The sequence below is a fragment of the Mauremys mutica genome, chromosome 5 (genome assembly GCF_020497125.1).
Source record: "Mauremys mutica isolate MM-2020 ecotype Southern chromosome 5, ASM2049712v1, whole genome shotgun sequence".
Lineage (NCBI taxonomy): Eukaryota > Metazoa > Chordata > Testudines > Geoemydidae > Mauremys > Mauremys mutica.
In genome coordinates this window covers 33,213,250-33,240,797 of record NC_059076.1, presented here as the reverse complement: position 1 = coordinate 33,240,797, position 27,548 = coordinate 33,213,250, and the positions used below count along the sequence as shown (strand labels likewise).

The 27,548-nt window shown below is 41.4% G+C and overlaps 1 protein-coding gene across 1 annotated transcript in view; it reads left to right on the top strand.

Moving 5' to 3' along the window:
• Positions 1-24,154, top strand: part of LOC123371381 (glutamyl aminopeptidase) — a 50,762-nt gene extending 26,608 nt beyond the window's left edge. Inside the window, exons 8-20 of the mRNA XM_045018953.1 lie at positions 2,673-2,738; positions 5,582-5,647; positions 7,764-7,915; positions 11,721-11,800; positions 13,523-13,653; positions 13,780-13,835; positions 17,976-18,126; positions 18,903-18,982; positions 19,073-19,174; positions 19,280-19,450; positions 20,952-21,092; positions 22,996-23,074; positions 23,353-24,154. Of these exons, the coding sequence (XP_044874888.1) occupies positions 2,673-2,738; positions 5,582-5,647; positions 7,764-7,915; positions 11,721-11,800; positions 13,523-13,653; positions 13,780-13,835; positions 17,976-18,126; positions 18,903-18,982; positions 19,073-19,174; positions 19,280-19,450; positions 20,952-21,092; positions 22,996-23,074; positions 23,353-23,490 (1,413 nt within the window). The 3' untranslated portion in view covers positions 23,491-24,154. The remainder of the gene's footprint in view (positions 1-2,672; positions 2,739-5,581; positions 5,648-7,763; positions 7,916-11,720; positions 11,801-13,522; positions 13,654-13,779; positions 13,836-17,975; positions 18,127-18,902; positions 18,983-19,072; positions 19,175-19,279; positions 19,451-20,951; positions 21,093-22,995; positions 23,075-23,352) is intronic.
• Positions 24,155-27,548: the final 3,394 nt, after the last annotated feature.

Below are 27,548 nucleotides of genomic sequence, written 5' to 3'. Positions count from 1 at the left end.
ATTTGGAACTCAACGTCAACTTAATCAGAATGTGTAAAAATGTTTATACAGTCTAAAGATGCAATGAATTTTTTAGGGTCTATGGAGCCATCACAGCACATTCTGTAATTACATACCTGGTCAGGATCTGATTGATAGGGCACAACATAGGTAGAAAAGTCAAGTTAGGTAAAATGCAGTGTTGCTGTAGCCGTGTCAGTTCCAGGGTATCAGAGAGACAAGGTGGGTGAGGTAATATCTTTTACTGGACCAACTCCTGTTGGTGAGAGAGATAGGCTCTGACTCTGTGGGTGCACTGGGGCTCAAGCATCACCCCCCCCAAAAAATAGGGAGTGCTCCGCACCTGCAGATTAATCTTTCGTGTGCCCCAGTGCCAGGACCATGGCCCCGCCGCCTGCTCCGCCCCAAGTCCCCATCCCCACTCGCATGCGGGAGAGGGTGCGGAGAGGAGCGCCCACTGGCAAAAACCAAAAGTCAGCGACTGTGGTGAGACACAAAAGCTTTTGAGCTTCCACAAAGCTCTTCTTCAGGTCATATTTATGTGTTCTGATTAAATGGACATTGAGTTCCAAATGGTGAGTTGTCAACTGTCACTCACTTTCATAAGAGGCTTTCTTCATTATTTTGAGTGTTACTTGAAAGGAAGCAAACTAATCTTATCAGAGATTTACCTACAGACAATAAGAATAGTCCAAGTTAAATCCACAAAATGGTGGTACTCAGATTCAAGATAAATTATATCCCTGGCTCCTGAAGAAGAGCTCTGTGGAAGCTCAAAAGCTTGTCTCTCTCACCAACAGAAGTTGGTCCAATAAAAGATATTACCTCACCCACTTGTCTCTCCATTAGGTAAAAGACAGTTTGACCATATAATAGAGCTGGTATTAGTGACTCCACAGTTAAAGTTGTTTTGAGATTTGCACTTGAATTATTACACTCCATCTCTCTCTCACAGTTTAATTTAACAGTTTAATGCATTGTCTTCAGATAACAATTGAATTTTCCATAATATTTTAGCTCTAATATTGATCATTTTTTTCCAGAGGAAATATTTTAAATAAGCTCTTTTTGAAGTAGTCTTGAGAGTTTCAGCATTTTGGAACCCTGTGATAACAAACTATAGGCACCAAAACTTCCAAATTTACACACATGTAACCTCACAATATCTCTGGCACAGGAAAGCTGTTATAAGAATATGCTCGTAGCAAGTATGTTTACAAAAAATAAAATAGGGCAAGCTACTCAGCTGGTATAAATCAGTGTCAATTTATTGACTTCAGCTGAGCTATTCCAATTTACACCAAATTAAGATCTGGCCCAAATAAGAGAAGTTGTGCAAACAACTGGGTTTATATAACTTGTGTTCTTCTTCTCCATCATCACAACCTCAAGGGGATAACAAAAGGCAATCAGGAGTGTTGTGAGGATCAGAAACAGAGTTCTACATTGTTTATAAAAGTGACCTTATAGTCTGTATAATTAATCAGTTCTGAAGCTTGTCAACCTCTCCAATTTTTATAACAAAGCTGTTTTTGCATTGGAAAAGAGACACCTGCTGGCCAGTTTGAGAACTGCGATAATAAATTGGAAAAGAAAGTCTCCAAATTAAGGGTTTGTCTATTGCTGTTTGAAACCACTGCTCTACATCAAAGCATGCTATGGAACTTTTAGTGTATGGTAGCACATCCACGTGGCCAGTCAACGTGCAGCAGGCTAGTGCAGTGTATATTCATACCCCGGCTTGCTGCACACCAAGTCTTAGTGTAGACAAGTCCTAACTACTGCATAAGTCTACTCAATGTTAACAACCACTCCAGTGACACACTGATGTGTCCAAATTGTCATCCCTAGTAATATAAAGAATGGAGTCAAGGTTTACTGAGGACTGACATAAGTGCCTAATCTCATGGGACAGTGAGTTTTGTTTTGTTTTTTTTAAACAGTTCAAAACATTTTTTCAGCTATCCTTTTTTTCTGCCAGGAAAATAAAATTTACTAACCTTGAAGTTGTAGGTTGGGTTTTGCTTATTTTCCTTTCCTTCTTTTTGTGGCAATCCCATTTTATCTCTTCCACCTAGGGTGACCAGATGTCCCGTTTTTAAAGGGACAGTCCCATTTTTTGGGTCTTTTTCTTTTATAGGTGCCTATTACTCCCCACCGCGTCCCGTTTTTTCACAGTTGCTATCTGGTCACCTTACTTCCACCTGTCTATTATTTCCTCTGTCCATTTTTATTTCTCTTCTTCTACCTTGGTGTCTTCCCCCACCCTCTTCCTTTCCCAAGGCCCCTATCACACTGTCTCCTTCTGGCCCCCCAGGAGTAAGTGTCACAGAGCTTGTCAACTTGCTTCAGATGCTGGTATTTTTATGCCAAGTCAGCATCCCAGCATAATTTAAGCCTTGAGTAGAGTCATTGTACAATCTAAAACTGCAGATTTACAGCATTTTAAAAGCTCCTAATTTCTTAGTTGAAGTCTCACAACAGGATCTGGAATCATGGCAGGAGTGAGAGAGAGAATGCTCTGCAGAAATAAGGAACTAATTTTTTATCCATATAGATTACTTCTGTTTTTGCTAGATGGAATATTCACTCTAGTAAAGTCTTTTAAAGTAATGAGAATCTAGTTTTTAAAAGGTGTGAAATGACCTTATTCCCTTTCTTTTTGTATGTAGGGAGCATCAATTCTCAGAATGCTTCAAGATTGGATGACACCAGCAAATTTTCAAAAAGGATGTCAGGTCTGTACTACAGTAAAACATGCCAGAAACAAAAATAAACCACACGTGGGAAAGGGAAAGATTTTACTCAGAAGAGTGAATGTGATACGTTCGCTTTCTGTGTTCTCATTACAATTTCAGATAACTATTTATGTACTAAAACATTCATTCCTAACAACATTTCTATACTAACATTTAGTCCAATTAATCTAAATTTCATTTTTTGCAGGATGTAGATACACTATCTCCTTCAACCACATCTGAAAAAGCTGTATAGACAATAAAAGCTAGGTTACATGAATTCCCAGCATAATGGTACAGTTTGGTAATGATACAGAAGTTATGGAACCCTTTGCAATGGGAATGGGTAGCAATGTTAAATGGAAATTAATTCTCACAATGAGTTGGAATTTGAACTGCAGGGTTGTATGTGTGTTTGAAGGCCAGCCAGTGATCACCCTAGGCACATGATATCTAACAATACCCTCCTGATTCCTCCTTAACACTCTATCCCCATGCTCTTATCTGTGTTAACTAGATCCTAGTCACCCAGCTACCAAAGCACTCCTGCATCTTCCTAACATCAAGTACCTCCAGACCATTCAGTTGTGCTATGCTGTTTACAGAAATCTACCTGAAAGCTTTACAAATCTTGATTCACTTGGCACCTGCAAAAACTTGAAGCTGGTCCTGAGGCCACTACAGACAAAACTCCTCTTTCAGAGCAATTAGGGAAGCCAGAGCCTGAAACCAGAGTTATTCCACATCTGTCAATCCAGATGCATGGTGCTAATTGGCCCGGGGGGGGGGGGGGGGGCTGTTTTACTTTAACCCTACCAAGAGGCTAGGATACATGGTTAGGATACATGCCAAATACCATACACACAAAAGAGAAAATTGCAGAACTTGGACTCTTCTCCAAAAACAGAGAACATAACTGCTGTGCTCTGAAATCTTTAAATAATTAACCATGTTGCCTTTGTTTCCTGGATTATTAAATATGTTCTTATCCCCACCCACCCATGCCAAACTTTCCCCTGCCCCACAAAAACAACCACCTCCCCTCCCCCACAAAGATCTCTGAGTTGCTACACTGGCATTTTTCAAGAAATCTCTCACCATTGAGCTAGTCCTCAAAGTGAATCTTCAGAATATGGTGATCGAGATGCCTGAGCCCGGTTTACACTCATGCTCTCATCACTGCTCCCAAGCTAGATACGGAGGGGCTGGGAGAACATCCTCGCTGGCCAGCTGACTGATTATATTGAAACCACAGCAAAAACATTTCCGTACAATCAGCAAGGACAGTCCCACAAGACAGGAATATTCAGTCACACTCCACATTATAGGCACAAGCTGCCATGATAAATACTTCCTGCTTACCCACATCCCTATAAAAGCACAGAACTAGCTGTGGCTGAGATTGAAACAAACAGCACCACCTACCTAACATTCTGTAGGCAGGCTAGGAAAGAAAATATCACATACTGCTTGACGTGTCACAGTCTCGGTACTGGGAGATAGCATGTTCTAGCATTCAATATTTAAGCATAACAGAAATCATTAAATAGCTAATTATTAGTTATCAGTTAAGCCTTTAAGAAGATTTTGATCACAGAATGCAATTATCCAAATTATCGTAGTTCAACTTTGATTTCTGCTTTTAGACACCCCTAATATAACTCTTTTTGTGACCTATTTAATAAGGCAGAAATGTACAGTACAACTACATTTTGTCCACTCAAGTAAACAACAAAGTCTAAGGCCCTCTCCAAGGATTAATACATTGCACATTAATGTATCATGTTGGAAAATACCAACTCCCTGTCTTAAGAATAGGCCTGTCCTTTGGGAAGTACTGAAACGTTTTTGGATTAATATGGTTCCATTTGATTTATTGAAGGCACACACAACTGGGATGATGGGGAAACTTTATTCTACCCTTTCAAATGTCTCATCAATGAGCAGCTGTGTTTTTGCAGATTCAGTTTGTTTTTAAATTGAGACATATAAATTAATAATTTTTTGTAAAAACAATGGACCCAACTTAGCTTCCAGAAGGAAGAAGAAGCTGGTTCTCTTATGGACAGTGTATAAATTAAAATCACACTTCATCCTGGCTGACATTAAGCTCTTTCATACCCCCCCAAATTTTTACTAGGCAATGGTGTTTGTAAGTCATATGGACTAATTTTTTGACACTTATAATTCACTGTGCAATAATTTCTCAATGTTTCTGGCTTTCCCAAAGGCAGAAGTGTGGGAGCAATGGCTCCCAACCTGCACTTATACAGGGAGGAGTTGGGATATCTCTGGTCTACACTGGTGGGGGGGTGGGGTGGAATCTATATAAGTTACGCAACTGCAGCTATGTGAATAACATAGCTGAAGTCAACGTACTTAGATCGACTTATCGTGGTCTCTTCACTGTGGTGAGTCAACTGCTGCCACTTCCCCATTGGCTCTGCCTGCGCCTCTCATGGCGGTGGAGTACAGGAGTTGACAGGAGAGGGCTCGGGGGTCAATTTATCGCATCTACACTAGACGCGATCAAATCGATCTTCGCTAGATCGAATGCTGCCCGCTGATCTGGCGGGTAGCGTAGACATACTCTGAGATCTCCTTTTTAGAACAACCTGTGGACCCTGCATTTGGAAAGTGTTTCTACTTTTCTTCTGTGCAGAAAGCAGTGAAATAAACAAATGTACATATCTCTCAAAGCCTTTGCTGGTTAAGAATAACACCACTCTTAGGAAGGTATTCCGCATATTAGTACTACAGATAACATTACAATATGTGCATTGTTTTGACAGGTGAGGAACGACATGCAAATATTTAAAACATTTTCTTCTCTTTTTTCCTAGGCGTACCTAAAGCAATACCAGTTCCAGAACGCAAAGACAGATGATTTCTGGCAATCCCTGGCAAACGTATGGCCTGTAACAATTAACACCCTTGCTATTAAAGGTTTCTGTACTCGTCCTACAGAGCAGGGTTTCCCAAACTTTTTCATATTGTGAACCTTGTTAGTAGAGAGCTCATATCCCAGGCAGCCTCCCCCAGCCCAGCAAACTCATCCCTCTAATAAATACAATACTCATTTTTTGCATGGGAAAACTGCTTAGGTGTGGGTTGGAACTGGAAGCAAGTGAGGGGGAACTGACAAAGCAAAGCAATCCACATACACAAGAAATTTCAACCCTTCCAACCTATCCATCTGCCCACATCAGTCTCACTTAAATGTACGTACACACACTCACTCACTCCCCTAACATGATTCTTTCTATAGTAGGGTTTTCTACAGCACTCATCAGAACAGTATCTAAGCCAGTGGCTCTCAGCCTTTCCAGACTGCTGTACCCTTTTCAGGAGTCTGATGTGTCTTTCATCTCACTTAAAAACTGCTTGCTTACAAAAATCAGACCTAAAAATACAAAAGTATCACAGCAGACTATTACTGAAAAATGGCTTACCTTCTCGTTTTTACCATATAATTATAAATCAATTGGAATATAAATATTGTATTTACATTTCAGTGTATAGAGCAGTAAAAACAAGTCATTGTTTGTATGAAATTTTAGTTTGTACTGATTTCGCTAGTGCTTTTTATGTAACCTGTTGTAAAACTAGGCAAATATGAATGGATGTTCCCCCTGGAAGACCTCTGCATACTCCCAAGGGCACGTATACCCCTGGTTAAGAACCACTGATCTAAGCACTTAGTCTGACTGCCAGTTTAATGACCCTGGATCCCTACTGCTCCCTCATTTCCCACCAGACCTTGGTTCCTTCCTTCTCCCCAGGTTCTGGCTCTTTCCTCCCACCCTGCTCCCCAGTTGCCTCCTGAGGCCCAACTGTCTTCTGCTTCCCCAAGTTCCCAGCTCCTTACTTGGACACCATATGCCTTCCTCTCCCCCTCCCCAACCAGGTTCCTGACAGCCATTTTGCCCAAGTTCTGTATTAGTGTCTCATCCTGCCCTCTCCCTAGTCCCAGGCTCTTGCTTGCCCAGCCTGGCTCTCTCCTTGTTCTCTTCTCCCTCTCTGCTGCTCGCAGTACCTTCTGGCCCTGGAGAACACCTTAAACCTGGCTCCTTTCCATCCAGCACATGGTGGGTTGGAGGGGCACTGGTTAAGTCCCATGGCCTCAGTCTGAGAGGCAGCTGCACTTGAGTTTGTGGCAGGGGCGGCTCTAGGAATTTGGCTGCCCCAAGCATGGCGGCACACCTCAGGGGGCGCGCTGCCCATCGCTGGTCCCGCGGCTCCGGGGGACATCTTGCAGACATGCCTGTGGAGGGTCCGCTGGTCCCGCGGCTCCGGTGGAGCATCCGCAGGCATGACTGCGGAAGGTCTGCCAGAGCTGCCTGCCGCCCTCCCGGTAAAAGGCCGCCCCAAGCGCGCGCTGGGGTCTGGAGCCGGCCCTGGTTTGTGGGTAAAGAGGAAAGGAGGGGGCAGCTCCACCAGCAGTCCCTAGTGCTGGCTGCTCCTCCTTCCTTCTACCGGCACCTACCTGAAGTTGTCTGGAGGACGGAGCCAGCAGCTCAGCACTCTTCAGAGCACCTGGAAGGACTGGCTTGCAGACCATAGTTTGGGAATTCTGCTACAGAGGAGATTTGCCAATAGTGCTAGAATCTCATCTAGTCCTTCCTGTGTTCTACTCCCTCCTCAGAAGGCAGCAGAAGAGGAAAATCGTTTGAGCTTGAAGTGTGCAGAGAGGAGCAAGCCACAAGGGCAGGGAATATTCTTTGCCCCTCCTACTGCCTGAACCCTGACCTAGTTTAACCCTGTTTGCTTTAAGAGTATTTAAAATATCTCCGTTGACAGCTCATTACTTTTCTTCTGTTACATGCACCATGAAAGGGTTTAACAAATAAAATATTTCTGAGCCAGTCTTGCTCTCTTATTTGCTGAATTGTTAGGAACAAAGCCCTAACATTAATGAGGGAAACCTGTTCCCTTTCTGGTCTCCCAGCCACTCAGCATGAGAGTTTTATTCCCTCTTCAGTCTGATTTAGCTTTCTCAGTGTGACCATCTGCTGTTATTCTTAGGCAAGTGGTAAGCCAGTGAAGGAAGTGATGGACACCTGGACCAGGCAGATGGGATACCCTGTATTGAATGTGGAAGCTAATTCGAAGGTCACACAGAGACGCTTTCTGTTGGACCCCTCAGCAAATTCTTCTGAACCGACCTCTGCACTAGGGTAAGGTTTTACTGTATATGCCTGTCCTGTAGACAAACAGCAGAGAGATGCTGTAGATAGATATGCTCATATGGATTCATTTTCTCTCTCTCACACACACACACTTCTCCCTACCTTGAATTTACAGTTACCTCCCAAAACATGTAATGCAATGTACAGTAAATGTAATGTCTAAAGGAAGAGGTAGGTGGTGTAAGTTTGGATGTGTGGTACACTCCACCCACCCCGATGCTCGAGTCTAATCAACTCTGCATAACTTTATCTTATGCCAGATAAATTAACCTGAGTAACAGACAAGACTGGAAGTGAACTGAGTTCTTGGGAGACCAAGTGGAAGAGGTCTCAGGGGAAACCCAACAACCAGTAAATTACAAAAAAAAGTAACAGGATGCTGTATAATAACTCCCCACACCCAGGACAACTACTGCATCAGCTCTGTGTGTCTCAGGGTAGAACACCAAATGTCTAAATCCAAAAGGAAGAAGAGGAAGGGAGGATAAATGGTATGGAGGACTGGGAATAACGAAGATCACAGCAGTTTCAGTTATATATGGATATTTTTTCAACATTTCTGAGTGAATTTCATGATGGTGGAAGATGCCCTATTTACAGCCCTGGAGACTTTAGCCACCAAAACAGGTACAACCATGGACAGAACAATGCAGCCTTCCCCATGCTGCCCAGCAAGTGTGTCTCAACAATAACCCCCAGAGCACCATCAGTAAAGGCAAAAAAGAGTAGTTTTGTCCCCATGTCCATACAATTCTTGGCAGTCTCAAGCAGAAAAGGCAACAAGGCTGCCAAACAGTGTCAACTGTGGTGGTGGTTTTGTGAAGTAGGCACCACTGGGGCTTGGACATTGGCCACCAACTAATTTCACACAGATCAAAGAGCCGTCAGCCAGAAAAACCACTTCTGGTCTCTAGAGACCTGGTCTGGATTTGAACTGAAAAAAAAAATTTGCAGACTTGAACCAAGAAAAAAAAATCATTTTTGCACATTCTACCTCTGTGCCATATGGAAGATGGTATTCAATTAACAGCTCCTTACTGTTCACAAAGTTGGCTCATTGCATTATGCTCAGAAGGGGGTGAATCCAGCAGCCCGGCTTTCCTTAGATAATCAAAGGAATTAGAGCACCAGGTTCTTGGTGTTCATCATACTTTTAATGTAAATCCTAAAGCAAGTCCTGCCCTAATCAGCCATGTACATTGTGAACTGTTTCAAGAATGACTGGAGCAGTTGCATCTCAGCGGGGGGGGGGGGGGATTAGTTCTAGGGTACGTCAACACTACCCGCCGGATCGATCCCCGAACGCGCTTCCCGTCGACTCCGGAACTCCACCAGGGAGAGAGGCGGAAGCGGAGTCGACGGGGGAGCCACGGCCATCGATCCCGCGCTGTGAGGATGGGAGGTAAGTTGAAATAAGATACGTCAACTTCAGCTATGCTATTCTTGTAGCTGAAGTTGCGTATCTTACATCGACACCCCTTCCCAGTGTAGACCAGGCCCATGATAAGTACAGTTTTATCAAGTGCTTAGGGATAACATGCACTTATAATAATTATTATAAAATAAAACCCTGATATCTTCATTGGAATAGGTTTTATCCCTTGCAAAGGATCCAAGCACACTGGAAAACTGTACTCCCTCCCCCAGCCAGCACTGATGTGAGAGAGGAGACTACTGGGGCTTTGCGTCCCCCAGTGGAACTGTGACAGCTCAGCTCCGGGTCTGGGGTTGTGACTAAGCTGTGAAACAGAGAGTCTAATAAAAGTTTTGTTCTCTGAAGCCTGCGGGGATGGTCTCCCTAGATGGCTACAGTGCCCCTGTCCTGACAAAGTCCTGTCCTGGATATTAACACTCAAAAGAGAAATACAACTTCAAGAACTCCTGTTTTTTAAATAGTGCTGCTAGGCAAGTATGTGGCTGCAATATAGCATGTCAGGAACACATCCTCAATAGGATATGGACGTTGTACTTAATGCCCAAGAGAAGTGTTTATGTACATGATCTCAGGAACATCTAAAAACACTAAAGGAAAATCACTCCACTAAGTGCATTTACAAAACAAATATTAAAAACTCTTTTATCGGCTTTCTCCTGGAGAAATGCAACAGCCAGGCTTTTGGCCAAGCAATAACCCTTTTAAACTCCATGGCAATAATTCTCCAAAAGACAGCTAATAAAAGTTAGAAATGTACAAATCTGTTAAAATATTTTTATTTAAAAATATAAAACAAGAGCTGACCTTTCTCCCGGTAGGTAGCAAAGAGATATGACTTCCTTCATTTTCTTACTTGCTAGAATGAAGTTGTCGTTCCTTTGATTCTGGGTTCTAATGCAGTAAAGTCAGAAGAATGACAAGTTTTTGTATAGTGTTTGTTGCCATGGTATCTAAGATGATAGAAAAACATCTCTGGGCTGGATATTGATACCCTTGCATTATACAGTACCTTACTTCCCAACTGCTCCCATTGATTTCAATGAGACTTATCAAGGAGTAAGATACTACTCAATGTGGGTAAAGGTATATCACAATCTGGCACTCAGTGAGGGAGGGAGGAATCAATATGGTCTAAGAGAAGAAACACATGATTGGAACAATCAAGACATCCTGAATTCTAATTCTGCCTCCGACACAGATTTGTTGTATAGCCCTCAAAGAATCACTTTCTATTTCAGTTTTCCTTATTTGTAGAACAGGCATAGTAATCCTTAGCAATTTATCACAATGGGGTGTTGTGAAGGTTAATTAGTTAATGTCTGTACAAAACTTTGAACGTGTAAACCTCTACATTAATGCTAAGGTCACCCGTCCACATATAATCAATTAAATGCCTTACGATCTACTAGATTAGCACGATATGATACAGAAATACTACTTGACAAGACTATATTTCCAACTGTGTATAATTACAATAAACATATTTACATATATAATGGTACAGAACTTAGCTAGTCCACACGACACACCTCTGATATTAGGTAAATATCATTCCCATTTTATAGATGGGGAAACCGAGGCACAGAGACATTAAGGCCCTCATTCAGAAAGGTATTTATGCACATACTAACTTCAAGCATGTGACTCCTTCCATGGATTTCCGAAAAATGGCTTGGTCAATGGAACTACTCATCTGGCTAAAGTTTGGCATGTGACTAAATACCTTACTAAATCAAGACATAAGTTACTTGCTTAATACCACACACAGTCAATGCCAGAGTTTGGACAAAAACTCAGTAGTTCATAGCTCCCAGTCCTGTGCTCAGTCTGCCAGAGTCATGGCAGAAATTATATATATTTCATAGTTTTAGGGACTAACTACTGCTATTATCCATATTGAAAAAAGGAATGCTATCAGGTACTTGAAACCTTTTATTTTAACTTAGAAATAGAATATTGTCATAATTATGCAGCGTTTGCCCAGTAAAAATAACCAAGTATCTATTTTACCTTGCCTGTATCCAAGATTTTTATAAACTACTTTTGCCATGAAGATATACTAAAAAGTTATTATATTTAAATAATCACGCTGTTGGTAAAAGACCAAAATTTGTTATCTATGGTATTTAGTCATATATTAGTGGATATCTAGATATAGATACACAAGTACGTACATATTCATAAATTGACTATGAAGAAGTAAGTTTACGCAGTGCCTAGCACAATAAAGCTGGAGTCCATAGGTGCCACAGTACATGTATTTATTAATCATAATAATAATTGATAAAATGTTTTAAATGTGTTATTTTAGGTTCTCTTTCAAAAGTTGTTTATTTTTTTCATTTAAAATCATTTCAGTTACACATGGAATATCCCAGTGAAATGGCGTGCTGGGACCGAAGCAGATGTTACATTCTACAATAAGTCAGAATCTGCAGGTAAACTTCAGTAATGTTTCATTTAAGAATAACAGTAGGCTCAATGTGACAATCACGCAAAGCTTTAAAAATATCCTTAGTAAGAACTGAAAAGTAATGAACTTTTATGCTCTTCAGTGCTTGAAACACACTGCTTGAGAATAAAGGAGTTAAGGTCCTTCCCTGGAATGAGAATAAGCCCCTCCCATAAGCAGGATTATGCTAATTAAGCCCCATAATTAAAATCTATTCTTATTTATTCACACAATATGACACTCGGCCTATTATAAAATTGATCATTTGGTTTAGAGGAATTTTGGGCACATTAAAACAAAGATTTCCATTTAATTTTATTGATAGCGTGTGTATGTGCGAGGCCTGCATATTCAGACATTTAAGATATGCTTAAATCCATCCCTACTCATAGCTAAGCACATGTGTAGGTGCTTTTCTAAGCATGCTGTCCCATTGATAGCAATAGGACTTAAGTATGTGCTTTCCTGAATCTCAACCTAAGGAAGAAGCTGGATCGGGATGCTGATAAATACATCTCTTGCAGTGATAGGTGGCAGTCTGGACTCGCTTAGTTTAGGTGGAGGGAGCTGCAATACCCTGTTATTTTGGAGTTGGCTGAAGCTATTTTCTGCTCAAAAAAACCCAAGGAGATGTCCATGACAGTTTTGGATTTTTTCACCAAAATTCAAAAAAAAATTCTACTGCTCAACAAAATTTCAACATTCAAAAGTATATCACTAGCTCTTCTATTCTCTTTTTGTATTTAGCAAAATAGTTTAGTTTAGGGTTTTTTTTAATTACTTTAAAGTTTGTGTTTAATTTACTTGCATTCAGAGTCTAGGATGAAAATTAAACCTACCCATTATGTTATGATGCATAACAGAAAATTGCATGAATTAATTTTCTCTCACCACGCCCCCCATCACAACACAGGAGGCTAAGAGTTGTCCCAATGAATTAGAACAGTCTTTTGAAATACCTTGCACGGTTCATCCATAGTCAGAAATACTATTTACTAAAGGCTGAGTGAATACGCATTGAAGTAAAAGGCTTCTGCTTCAGACACTGGAACAGGCACTAAGTGAACTTTCAAAACTGCTGAGCACAGTGGGAGAAATTTAACTTTTGAGAATGGATCATCCTCCTCAAGGGTTAGGCTTCATTCTGAGTTTCCACGAACCTCAAGATTTGAGTAAGGGCTTGGTTTATTTTGTGATTTAATTAATCTGTAGTTATAGGAACTGAGTCAAAGAAAGAGGAAGGGAAAAGAGATGCATGGACAAAAAATGGAAAAACATGCAGAGGATAAATAGGTAAAATATAAAATCAGATTAATACAAAACCATAACACTGAGAACTGATAGAAGCTTTTGGAATAAATATTAATAGGAATATTTTTGTGATTAAGTGTTTACTGCAAAAAGAATAATTTCCTTTATGCTTATTCTAAGTACAGTCGTCTCCATTTAATAATTAACATTTGCCTACAGGTTTCACACTGTTACCACAGTTATTTCCTATTCTAAGCTAACAGCTGCATCAATATCTTTACTCTCTGCCATTTTAGAGCAACCAACCTAGAATTAAGCTTCGGGTCCTTTGTGGATATGGGTTAAAAATCGAACATGACTTTTGGATTGAATGCATTTCCCATGAGCACGCTGCCCCCCCCCAGTCATGTATTTATATGCACATACATTTTTCATTAGTATTTGTTTACAACCACAGGAATTACTATAACACCCAGCAACCCTGATTCTTTACTGAAAATAAATCCAGACCACATTGGATTTTATCGTGTAAATTATGAAACACAAACTTGGAACAACATAAGCAGCTTATTGGTCATCAACCATACGGTGAGTCTGATGAAATTAATTGGATTTGGTTGTAAACTGGTTGGTTTCTGGGATCTACTGACAATTGTTTCTTCTACAAAATATAAAACATCTTTTTGTTCTCTTTTTCTTCCTCCCCTCGTGCAGTCTTTTTCTTCTGCTGATCGTGCCGGGCTTCTGGATGATGTGTTTTCTTTGGCAAGGTAGGTTTTATAATGAAACTAGCACATAATAGACCAGGGGTGGGCAAACTACGGCCCGCAGGCCACATCCTGCCCACCAGCCGACTTAATCCGGCCCTTGAGCTCCTGCTGGGGAGCAGGGTCTGGGGTTTGCCCTGCTCCCACACTCCAGCCGGGGAGTGGGGTTAGGGGCCGCTCCGCATGGCTCAGGGAAGCCGCGGCATGTCCCCTCTCCGGCTCCTACGTTTAGAGGCAGCCGGGGGCTCCGTGTACTGCCACTGCCCCAGCAGCTTCTGTTGGCCACGCCTCCACATAGGAGCCAGAGGGGAGACATGCCGCTGCATCCGGGAGCTGCTTGAGTTAAGTGCTGCCCAGAGCCTGCATCCCTGAGCCCCTCCTGTGCCCCAATCCCCTGCCCCAGCCCTGATCCCCCCCCGAACCCCTTGATCCCAGCCCAGAGCACACCCCCCGCACCTCAACCCCTTGCCCCAACCTGGAGCTTCTTCCCACACCCTGAACTCCTCATTTCTGGCTCCTCCCCAGAGCCCGCACCCCAGCCAGAGCCCTCACCGCCACCCCCAGGCCCCAACCCCAGCCCTGATCCCTCTCTGGCCCTCCGAACCCCTTGGTCCCAGCCTGGAGCACCCTCCTACGCCCCAAATCCCACATCCCCAGCCCCACCCCAGAGCCCGCACCCACAGCCAGAGCCCTCACCCCCTCCTATACCCCAACCCCAATTTCATGAGCATTCATGGCCCACCATACAATTTCCACACCCAGATTCGGGCCAAAAAGTTTGCCCATCCCTCTGACAGACATTTCAAAATAGCTTTCATGTCTTCACACTGGTTATTAGATTGGCACTCTCTTGGTTTGGATGGTAAGAATGAGAATTTTTAAACTATTATTTTATTATAACTACAGACAGAATTAGGCCTTGGTTTGTCTTTGGTAGCCTTTTCTTCTCTTACATTTTCCTCCATAAGGAGCAAATTCAAATGTGTGTACAGCTCTTATTGATATCAGTTAGAGTTGGCCTTACCTGTCCAGTATTAGGGTCTGATCCTGAATCACTGTAGTTAATGGGAGTTTTGCCATTCGCTTCAATGGGAGAAGGATTTATCTCCTATCTCTGCCTGCAGAACTCTTGGTGTTTTGAGCCTGGTGTGGATGGCAAGGCAATGACAGAAGTGTTCCAGATGAAGCCATGTCCCCAGAAGAGACCAAGTGTCTAAGGAGAGTCACAGAGGGTGTGTCCCTCTGTGTATATGTCTCCACAGATATCCCAAAATCCACCAGATTTCTTTCTGAAGCTTGAATTAGGACAGTTAACGAGGCGTAACTTCTTTTTCGGTCACACAACTACATGTACCTTTTCCAGGTTTATTTGGTGAATAAAAGCAAGTAACTACACAATGTTGATTGCCCTAGAATGGTAATGAGAGCTCCTTCAGAGCTGCTCTGCTCTTGTACGTGACATCTAATCATAATAAGCCTTCAGAACTTTCTTTGGGAAGTGCCTCCTCTGTATGTTCCATAACTTTTTCCCAAGTATATTATCTGAGCCCTTTTAAAGAGCACGGTGCTATAATAATCTCTTTAGCACTTTAATTGCTGCTATCACACAATACAGACAATTCCTGTTGCCTTGGGATGAAGTGAAGGGCTCTTGTGGGAGTGCAGTTGAGTAGCTGTGTATAAAAAGAGATAAACGCTGTGAGAACTGGAAGGACTGTTGATAACAGAGTTCCATAAAAAGTCAGGAAAATAAAGATGGTTTGGGCCTGGTTACTAAACCCATTAAGAATGCAATTGCATAAGCAAAATATATGCACAATTTTGCATTCAATTTACTTGTAGTTATTGCAATTGTGCATGCAAGGGATTATTTATGATCATTTGTTCCCACATGACTGAATTGCACACACAGTCACAGCAAGTGTGTGCAGAAATTGTACACCTCATTTGTTTAAAAATCAAACCCTTCACGTTCAATACCATGTACAATACCAAAAAAAAACCCCACAACATGTATGTTTAATAATCATGAAATCTTATAAGTTAGATATTTAGAGCTAGTTTGTCCCTTCTGTGAGACTCACATTACCAAATATTCTATGTCACTAATATTCTGCATTACAAATACTAGCTAATCTTCACAACAACCCTTTAAAGTGGGTAAGGATTAACATCCCCATTTTGCAGATAAGAAAACAGATTCACAAGTGTTAAGGGATTTGCCAAAGACCAAACAGTGAATTGGTGGTATTAGAATTTATGGCTTTCTGGCTCTCAGTCATGCGATCAGACCACTAGATACCCATTGCTTGTGCAAATACAAATTTACAGCCAGAGTATGAATCCCTTACTCCCACTGGTGAACAGTTACAAAAGCAGTCCCACTGAACTCATTGGATTTTCCTCCCCAATATTAAAATTATTTTCCCATGTTTAGATCTTCAGTGTTTATTTCTGTGTCATAAAAAGATTTGCAAGCCAGTCTGTATTCCTGGCTCTGCCACTAGGCTTCTGATTAACCTTGGGCAAGTGATTTTAACCACTCTATGCCTCAGTTTCTCCAGCTGCAATATGTAGATAATGCTACTGACTTTTTTTAAAGTATGTTGAGATTTTACTGATGAAAAGCACTGTTAGCCCTAGGTATTATTGTAATTACTTTCTGATTTGAAACAACCTCCTCTAGTAACACATATTGGGAATATATTCAGCAGATTTTCTGCATTTTACTGTAAATTGATAAATCTGTAGCCAAATACTTTTAGCAGAGAAAACTAATCCTTAGATGAGCTATGTATCCATTGTGCTGCTAGGACATATGCCCCACAGCATTGTGGATAAAATTTACAACACTTCCATGACTGCAACATGATTAAAAAAGTGTGTGATTTTCAGCTGTCCCATCATAACATAAAATCTCCAATACACGCAAGTGCAGGAGTGGGGGAAAAAAATCGAGAGTCTACATTAAAAGCAGGTGTACAGAAGCAAACTTTTATACAGGCCTGGACAGTTTCACCATATAATAGGGAGGGAGAGACGGTTCTCCAGAATAGGCTATGAAGTCAATCAGGTTATCACTAAAGCTGAGTGAAATTATTTTTTCACAGAAATTTTTTCCAGGGGGGTGGGGAGGGAATAGATTCAACCTGAATTCACAAAATGTTTCAGTTCACCTGAATTTGCCAAATTGTTTTGACTGAAAAAAAAAATCTGAAGCATCAATCTGGTCAACCAGAAATGAATTTGTCTGATTGTCTCCCCCCTCATGAACTGAACAATCGCTGCTCTCCCAAGAGCACCATGCTGAATGGTGGTGTGCTTGCTCTGCCTAGTCTATTTTTAGACCAGACAAGCGAGTTGAATCCTCGCGAGTGCCTGTTCCATCATATAGCACATCCCAGGGAGGAAAGGAATAAGAAAGCCACAGCGGCCCCCACCTCCTACTGTTTGGGGAGGAGAGAGGAAACGTTGCCCCTGTTCCTTCCTAGAGGAGATCAGTTGGTTGGCTCTCCAGAAGCCCTAATCAGCCCTATCCCATGTCAGCATGGCAGTGGGGAGAAGAGAGAGACAAGAAAACTTCTCCCAACTATGTTCACAGAAACTGGAAAAGAGGACACTGCTTGTTTGGGGGCCCACTCCGTCCTTCTCTCTTCCTATCAGAGAAGAGGTAGACTGGGTGTAGTACACAATTGAGGAAGAAATGATAAGTGATTTAGAGGACACAGAGAGAGAAGGGAAAGTGATTGATGGAGAGGGAAGAAGAAATTAAACTAAGGCAAACAGACACTGAAAAAAGTAGAAGGCTGATGTCTAACTTGACTCTTCTGAAATTTGGATTTGAACGGATTTGCTTCTAGAGAGGCACATGCTCCTGAGGAAAGTCCCTCTGCTTCCTACAGATTGTACAATGGGACCAATACATCATTGTCCTCAAAAAAACTAGACCGTTTCCAAAATATACAAGCAAGTTTTAAAATTGCATACAATGAATTCCTTCTGAAAAGAGCTTCTCACAAGAATGACGCAGCCATGGAACATGGTTACAATTAACACCTAGGACATTAGGCTTCTCTATGTGTTCTAGTCACAAATGAGGCAGGATGTGTAAGGTTGTGTCAATTGTCTCTCTTCCTTCTTTAGGGCTGAACTTTTGAATTATGATGTTCCACTGAATCTAACAAAATATCTACAAAATGAAGAAGACTATTTACCTTGGCATAGAGTTATATCAGCTGTATCTTACCTCAGAGACATGCTTGGAGATGATATAGAGCTCTACCCCAGGTTTAAGGTGATGCAACCAATGAAAGTCTTGCTTATAATCTATTAATCCTACAGTTCAGGGCTATAACAATGATAGTATTGAAGGCTGAGTGACTTTCAAAGTTGCTGAAGCTGTTTTAGTATAATTTCAACATTAAAAGATGTATATTATTGATTATACTCAACATATATTTTGCGAGCTGATTTATATAGGGCCATGAATTATACAGATCCACAGTCTGGGACTATATACTGGAAATAAAATTGGAGTATTCTCAGTTACGGTTGCCACATATTTTGATTGTTCACTGTACAGTTGTTTTTGTGCCAGGGCTGTCTTGTGTATTACAAGCAGGATTGTTCAAGATAGCAAAACTTCTGATGCCTTACCTACACCATGAAAGGTAACCGTGTCTCAGTGAGGTTGTCAGCAATCATGATATCTGACCGGGGGTTGAACATACTTCAGTGGTCAGCACAGATAAGCACAAACTGTAGTTAGCATTATGTCAAGGAACCAAGTTGAGCAGAGTGTGTCCTAATTTACACTGGTGGTTATGTTATCATAGTGTAGACAAGGCTAGAGGCTGATGGGACATCTTCATGTTGTGTCAGTGCATCATAACAGTGCAAAGCAAAGGTGCAGTATGATGTTTACATCCTTTCATGACAAGGTGATTTTGCTGAAAGTTTTTTTTCGGGGGTATGTTGTTACTGGAATTTTTAAAAAGGCAAACTATGAAGATGAAAACCTTGTTACATCGTGAAACCCATAAGGGTAATCAGAAAACCTCTTTATTTCAGGCATACTTTCGCAGTCTGGTTAAACCCATTGCAAGTAAGCTGGGTTGGAACGATGAAGAAACTGGAAGCCATGTGATGAGGTTAAGAATTTATTGTGTACATTAATATTATATATAGACTCAGATTGTAGAACACTAGGAAAATCTCCCTCTCTCTCTTTTTTTTTAAAGGCTTCTTCGTGCAGATGTTTTAGGATTTGCATGCAGCATGGATGACCAGGATGCTCTGAACAATGCATCTAGCTTATTTTATTCCTGGTTAAATGGAGCAAGGTGAATATTCATGGTTTTTGCATTCAGTTAAAAGTACTGTGTATGGTATTATAATGTAACTCAAAAAAAGGTGGCAACCATAATATATTTCTTTATGTTTCTTAGTCCACCTGTAAATCTCCGGCTCTTGGTATATCGCTATGGGATGCAGAACTCCGGCAATGATACATCATGGAACTATATGTTTCAGAAATACCAAAGTACTTCATTAGCTCAAGAAAAAGAAAAGTTGCTCTATGGTCTGGCATCAGTGAAGAACATCACCCTTTTGGACAGGTTGCTGAAAATATGCTGAAAGAGTTATTTTCCTTCCCCCATACACCCACCCACATTACCATTTTTGGCATATATAAAGTATGATATAGAACACAGCAGATTGTCAAATGCTGTCACTCTTGAGTAGTCCTCCCTGAGATTATACTGCCAGTAACTAGGCAAAGTGATAGTTCCCTTGCTTGAAAGAATATGCTCAGGTGATGGTTTTTATAGCTCTTCATCTCTTGCAGGCATAGAACTACCCTAATGATTACTACTTCTATCAGGGCAGTATCCTCCAAGGTCCCAGTTGGGATCTGGGCACTATTGTCCTAGCACATAAAATGACAGTCCCTGCCTCAAGGAGTTTACAACTGAGGACAAGATTAAACAAATGAGCATAATTAACAGTAGGAAGAACTGGAAGAGTGGGGATGAAGGTAACAGTAATGTGGATATGTGGTGACCGAGGTTAGCATTGTGTATAACGTCACAGGTGCACATCATTTAAGGTAATTTCGTAACTAACCCTACACAGTCATCGCTTCTATGACTAAAACATGGATTAGTCAGACAAACCCAAATCTACAGAGCAAAAAAAAACAACAACAAGAAATCTGCACTGTAGGTGCACTCACAGGTGGAATTTGGCCCTTCTCAGAACCAACTTTTTTAGTGAAATAAAGGGGAAAAAAAAGAACACACACCACTGAGAAAGCTGGCTGTGCACTCAGCCACTTGTTTATGGAGCTGAAGAACAGAACCCTCAGCCCCAAGTTACAGTAGCTGCTCTTGTACATTGCAGCTAGGAATAGCTTCCTAATATTGTCCTTAAACGTGTCTATGTGACAGTGAGTCCACCCATTTTATGGACCTATTGGTCACACCCCTGACCTACCGCATTATAGACCTTCTATAGTTCACAAGATTTCATCCTATTACACAAAGGAACTTTGACCTCACTCACTGGGATAGAAAACGGACAGATTTAGGGTAAAATTTTCAAGTGAACTAGGAAATCAATGGGAAGTAGATGCCTCAATATCGTCAAGGATCTGGGTAGTAAACCCTGCTAATTTTCAGTGAGATGCCCGGGACTTACTTTATGCTGGGGCTCAGCTCCAGCATCTCTTCTGGTTGGCATGTGTGCCAGGCATGACCTTGCAAATATGGTGCATACAAGGTCATGATATGTGGAAGATGCCATTGTTATTACTTGAGCCCAGGCACCTTTAAAAAAAAAGGAAACACTGGCAATGTCTACATGCCTGTTGCTTTTGAAAAAAAATCTTATCCTTAATAGGTAATCACATTTTAGACCAGCCTATTTCATCCTAAAATGATCTAGAAAAAAAAATAAGCCTCTAGTGTTAGATTTTCCATAGTAAAATACAAATATTTCTGCAGATGGTTTAGGTTAGTCTCAACAACTTGAATAGTTTCTTTACAACTCACTTTTCACAGTCTTTAATGAAAGATTTTAAAAAGTCTGTTTAATTGTTTCCCATCTGGTTTCTCCTAGCTATCTAAAATATATTTACAACACCAGTCTTATTAAAAGTCAGGATGTGTTCACTGTCCTGAGATACATCTCCTATAACAGCTATGGCAAAACCATGGCTTGGGACTGGATACGGCTCAACTGGGAATACTTAGTCAGCAGGTATGTTAACATCCTTTGAATGTTTTACACTTAATTCCAAGTCTCCTGCTCTTTATTTTCTTATCTCACCTCACTTTAGTCTCTCCACACAGTCACCATTAGGTGCAGAAACACATCAATCCGTTTCTCTTAATGTGAAGCAAAACTTGCAAATATCTTTGGGTTTACCTATTTCCGTGGAAGCAAATGGCTAAGAAGCAACTTCTTTGGACAGAGAGAGCTGAAAATGTTTTAAATATTATTGCAGCCTGTGGTGAAAAAAAATTAGTTTCTGCCAACTTGAAAATCCTATACTAAAGTTCCAGTCTGAATCAAAACTTTCTGAGAGCTAAGTAGCACAATGCAGTTTGATTGTTAGTTACCTGCCTCTCTTTTGGACAAAGTATCTAGCTGTCAGATCTTTGAAACACTGCATAACATAGGAAGCACATTTAAGGCCTTAGTTCAGCAAGTTACTTTAAAGTCAGGCAGGTTTTTAGCATGTGAATAATCCCATTGGTTTATGGGAAACCAGCTTTTCTGAGACTCCAGCCATTAACATTTGATCCTGAGAGATACTGAGCACCCTAATCTGCCACAGCTTTCACAACACTCGGCTCCTTGCAGACTAAAGGCTGTATAAGGCCCTCCACACTACTTAAGCTCCTGGTGGACTAACTAACCAAACTTCAGAGGGAGCCGGCACACCAGCTCATCAGAAACTGTTGCAGAGGCTAGCAATAATTCCATGGATTCAGTGATTAACACCCATGCAAGTGGTGTGAAAGGGCTGCACTTGCTGGGACAACCAATAGGCTTGAACAACAGCTACAGAGAAAATGCATTGTAGCCCAATGCCCTAGGTAGATTTTGCATCCCCCACTGTCCCTCCAAAAAAGAATTTCCAGTCATTTCACCCACATAGACACTGCCCACTCTGGTTTTCTGCAGGCATATTGATTGTCACCCTTAGTGAATTGTGATCTCTCCCACACTAAGTTGTGACAGCACCAGAAGAATCAGTCAGGAAGCTTTTTGCTTTAATATTTACTCATAAAAAGCCAAGTATTTTTCTAGGAAAAGGAGAGAGAAAATACAGGACAGTTTCCTAGAGGTGTGCTATATTATGGTTTGGGCTTTATGAACCATATATCTGTGTGGTAAAGAATTGTAATATGAATTTGAGGAATAAAAAGATGTAGATAAAGCAGTTAAGACTTATTCTATAAGGTATATTTCTATCCCTAAATGATCATTAGCAGCCAACGCCAAGAGAGAACTGTAGCAAGTTCCACAGAGTTATGGGAATGTTCTTCTATAGACTCTGCAGCAGTCAATTCCCAATCTGGCCTAATACAGAATATTCTCTTTATTCACAACAATCTACAATGAGGGGTCTTGTAATTTTCTTATACCCTCTTGTAGTAACAATGAAATCAGCTTCCAGCTTTGCTCCTGTCTATTCACACTGATTCCTGAGGTGCTCTTTCACTCCTACTACTAGAGTAGGACATTAGAAAGGGAATCTAATTGAAAGTCACATGAGGGCATAGAATCACAATAAGGCTGCCGATTTACAGAGGTCCTCTGGGCGTACACAATTTTAGCTCCACAGAGGGACAGAGACATGAGAGGGCGTTGTAATGGAAATTTCTCTCAAGGGTTGGCTTGATTCCAGGCAGAAGACACCATTCTTTGAATATGTTTACATCAGAGATCTCGCCAGGTATAGCTAAACTACAGACTAGTACAAAAATCATACAATATGCTTTTTCAAATATTTCTGGTAACATCTCAAAATCTGGGGCAACATCTATTTCGTGATGCTAAAAGATTAAGAACTAAAATAGTTTAACAATAAAGGAACAAACACTCCAAAAAAAGCAATATTATTTTTATATCAACTACTATTTGTTTTTTTCAGATACACTATCAATGATAGAAATCTTGGTCGAATAGTATCAATAACCCAAACATTCAACACTGACCTTCAGCTTTGGCAGGTATGGAGATGATGCCTAGAGTCATTTTAAGCCACTAAGTTATAAAATATCTTCCTTGGCAGGAAACTTGCCCTTTTATTCTCTAAGATGCCTGACACAATTTTGAATGCTATAAAATAATTATTCAAGTACTACCAGTCCAATCCTGAAGTCCTTTCTCAAGTAAAACTTTCCCTGATTTCAAGAACATACAATCAGGCCTTATAAAAATTACTTGATGTTAAATACAACAGAAATACTTGCTGCCTGTGAATTCATTTTCATTTTCTCTTTTCAAGATGGAAAATTTCTTTGAAAAATACCCTAATGCTGGAGCAGGAGAAGCACCCAGGAAACAGGCTCTTGAAACAGTAAAGAACAATATTGAATGGCTAAAACAAAACAAGGGAGAGATAGAAGCATGGCTAACAACCTAATGTTTTACTTCAAAGTTGCAAAGAATTAAAAACATATTGTCTTAATTTTATGCACTTACTGTTTCTTCCATGAAGATTTGGGAATCCATTTACAAATGCTGTCTCTGAATCCTACAAACACTTATGCACTTGAATAACTTTACTCATGCAAGATAAACAAGACTACCTGTAAGAGTAAAGTTCCTCATGTTATAAGCAATTGCAGGATTGGGCTCTGTTTGTACCTCCCACCTTCTGGTTTGAAAAATGTACCCCTTTGTTTATGTAGAAAGAAACCCATTTAAGAGTATTTAAAACACTCAGGGATACCCTTCCAACTGTATTTTACAGGTGGTCTATTTCAAGGGAATTAAGTAGTAATCTGAACTTGTTTTAAAATCATTTTAGATATTTATACTTGTAAAAGACATCATGTGGGATTTAGCTTTGCGTACTAAAGTACTAGTACTAAAGAAATGTCAGTTAATTTTGTTTCTTGATTGATTCTTTAAAAGTGTAACTATTGGTATTCAAGGGATCAATATTACCAACCTACTGTTTAAGTTTATTATTTGGGATTCTGTAATTTTTATATTTTGTTTTTCTCTCTAAATCCTGTCAAAGCAGTGGCTCCCAAACTTTAACAACCTGTGAACCCCTTTCACTAAAATGTCAAGTCATGTGAACCCCCTCTTAAGAATGAATATTTCCAGGGATTTTCTCCTTCACCTGAGTATAAATTATTAAAGCAGTGATCTTGGAAATATAAAATTTGTTTTTGTGACATGCTTATTACACACTATTTAGTATTAATTATTACAGTATTTTTATTATGTTATGAAAATGGCAACACTCTTCCAAGATCTCACTTTCGTAGCTTGTATCACTTTGAATAAGCCTGTTATAAGACAAGGCTCCTATGTTTCATCAAGGAGTATCAGATGTGAAACAGCATGAAGGTATTTAAGCCAACTCGAAGAGTTCCTCCTACACAAGCATTCAGGTCTTGAGCAGTCCAGGCAAACAACGCACGTTACAGCAAAGCTTAAACTTGTTCTTCTTAATAATTTTAAAACCAGTACTAGCTGCCTATTTAATTTTAAAAACAGCAAAAAATATCCACCTCCCTTTCTATTTCTTATAAGGAGTCTTGAAGTTTAAATCTCCTCAGTGTGATAGATATGCTTGCTTTGATCTGCTTAGCTCTTGGAAGTCTAGGGGCTCCGGGCTGCTGGCCCCGTGCTGCCCAGGGTTCCTAGGGACAGCTCTGTCTGCCATTAGGGAATTTTTTCCCCCCAAGAACCCCCTGTAACATTTCACAAACCCCCAGGGGTTCATGAACCTCAATTTGGGAACCACTGTGTAACCAGTGCCAGGGATAGACGTCACTGTATATTTTAGACAAGGAAATGGGTACCTGTTACCTCTCTTTCCATAAGAAGAGCAAAAACAAACAAGAACTACGAAACTCACTCTTAACTAGGAAATAAAAGACTGGCCACCTCTGCCTTTTTGAAAAAACATCAACCACTGCTTCTTAAGAATTTCAGATAGGACAATCACTTTGAGACCTCCAGCCTTAGGAGGGGCAAATTCATCCCTGTGCTGGAGCTAGGGCTGGCCCAGGAACATGGGGAAAACAGATTGTGCATCCTCTATCCAGGAACAACTGGGGGCCAGTTTGCCTCCCAGTGCAGGCTACTGAGTAGAACTGAGAGTTGGCCAAACTTATCCACTATTTCAATGGGCCACTGCAGGAATGCAGAATCAATGGGAGTAAAAGCACACCTCCTTTTGCCCTGGAATGTCCCTCAGCAGGCGGGAGGGTGTGTGAGGCTGCTGAAGAGATGGCACAGAGCTGGCTGTGCACCAGGAATAGAGAAATATCCTAGGTACACGAGGCTCCTGTGCGGCTACTCCTGCCTTATGCCACCCCTCCAGCCCATTTGTTCTACCTTAGTGGGTGCAAAAAGGGGATGCAGAACAACTGTGAATCTGGATCCAGCTGTGAAAGAATAAGAAGTTTCTTCACTTTCAGAGATTTGAGAATCAGAACTGATGCTTCCTCATGCTCTATTGACCCCTTACACATGTTTCAGGCCAAATTCACCCTAGGATGTGCAGGTAGCTTCTATTGAGGTCAGAGAATTCTAGTGATCGCTAGTCAATTGCTACGTGAAAGGAAAGTGTCAGCCAGCATTCCGCAAATAAACATTTAAGGATTTTATCCTACAATGGTTACAACCCACTGCTGTTATATGCTTCCAATTGTGATGGGAACATGGCAAAGAGCCAAGCGACTTCTTCAGTGCTCTCGCCTTTGCCCAGCAATGAAAGTGAGGCAATTGTACAGAACCAAAATATGCACAGACCCTGAAGAAAATCTTTCACTTTCCCCCCCCAATATGAAGAACTATTTCATATTGTGGTGGAATCTCCATCCTTAGAGGTTTTTAAGGCCCGGCTTGACAAAGCCTTGGCTGGGGTGCTTTAGTTGGTTTCGGTCCTGCTTTGAGCAGGGGTTTGGACTAGATGACCTCCTGAGATTTCTTCCAACCCTAATATTCTATGATTCTATATTTCTATTGAGCCCTGGTCTGGACAAGTACATATCACATGCCTCTTAGACCCCATCATCTTTTGTTTGTACCTTTAAAGATTTGTATGATTGAATAAAGCAAATCAATATGGTGAATAAAGCAAATAAATATGGTGGCTCTTCTCCTGTGGGCTGATTTTATGTTCGCACCCTGCAATATAGAATACATAGTAATACTCACTGGCACAGGCTGTTTTCCCCCCTCAGAGTCACACTACCTATTTTTAGCCAAATGTTTTTGATTCTATCTGGCCAATACATACTATGTATTCCCCTCTGTACCTGAGCCAAAAGAGATAGAGATCTATTACAGCTCTCACCTTAAGAGCTGAGCTCCACTTTGTTCTTTTAGCTTTGGAGGTACTCAGTTCAATCCCTTGTGTACAGGGCCGGCTCCAGAGCCCAGCGGGGCAAGCACCCGCCTGGGGCGGCCCTTTCCCGGGGGGGCGGCAGGCTGGGCCGGCGGACCTGCCGCAGTCATGCCTGCGGGAGGTCCACCGGAGCCCCGGGAGCAGTGGACCTGCCGCAGGCATGACTGCGGAGGGGACGCTCGGCCGGCGGCTCCAGTGGACCTCCCGCAGGCATGACTGCGGACGGTTCGCTGGTCCCGCGACTCGGCTGGACCTCCCGCAGGCATGCCTGCGGCAGCTCAACCGGAGCCGCCGGACCTGCGAACCGCCCGCAGCTGCGGGAGGTCCAGCCGAGCCGCGCGACCAGCGGACCCTCCGCAGTCATGCCCGCGGGAGGTCCGCTGCTCCCGCGGCTCGGGGGCGCCTCCCGGGCATGATTGCTTGGGGCGGCCAAATTTGTAGAGCCGCCCCTGCTTGTGTATCAGCTATCACATAAGTGAGGTCTCATCTGGGACTGAACCAGAGACCTCTACCGTGAAAAGCATGAGTGAAAGGGACAACCTCTCAAGCTGAGAATTGCAATAGATCCATATCCTCTGTGGATCAGCCATAGAGTGATACCCATTTCATATACTGAGCAATGGGTTACATTCACACCTATCAAAAAGAGAAGAGAAGTATTTTTACAAGATGGTTCAGCTCTATTAGTTTCAAGACAGGCTTTCTAGTTAGTTTGTGAAATCGGTCTGAAAAAAATACAGATTTTTATGTTTTAATTAATAAAACAATAATGAGAAAATGTGAAATTCCTCATCTAGTAGGAAGAGAGGGGAGAAGATGAGTTTCTAAAGTTCTAACTAGATTTGAGCCAGTGCACTAGTGGACACTGTTAGCAGCAGCAGCAGCAGCAGAAAGGTTTGACAAGTGTTTCTGGTTGAATTTATTCCCTCAATCAACCAAAATAAAGAGTTTTATTGCATTAGTAAATACACCAAGATAGACACTAGGAGAAGCACGTTTTTCAAGCAAGTACCTCACTGACTCTCATTTTCTGACAGAGAAGAGTTTTACGGACGAGTAATGAAATGTCAGGAAAAGATCATTGAACCTCTAGCATCAGCCATACTTTC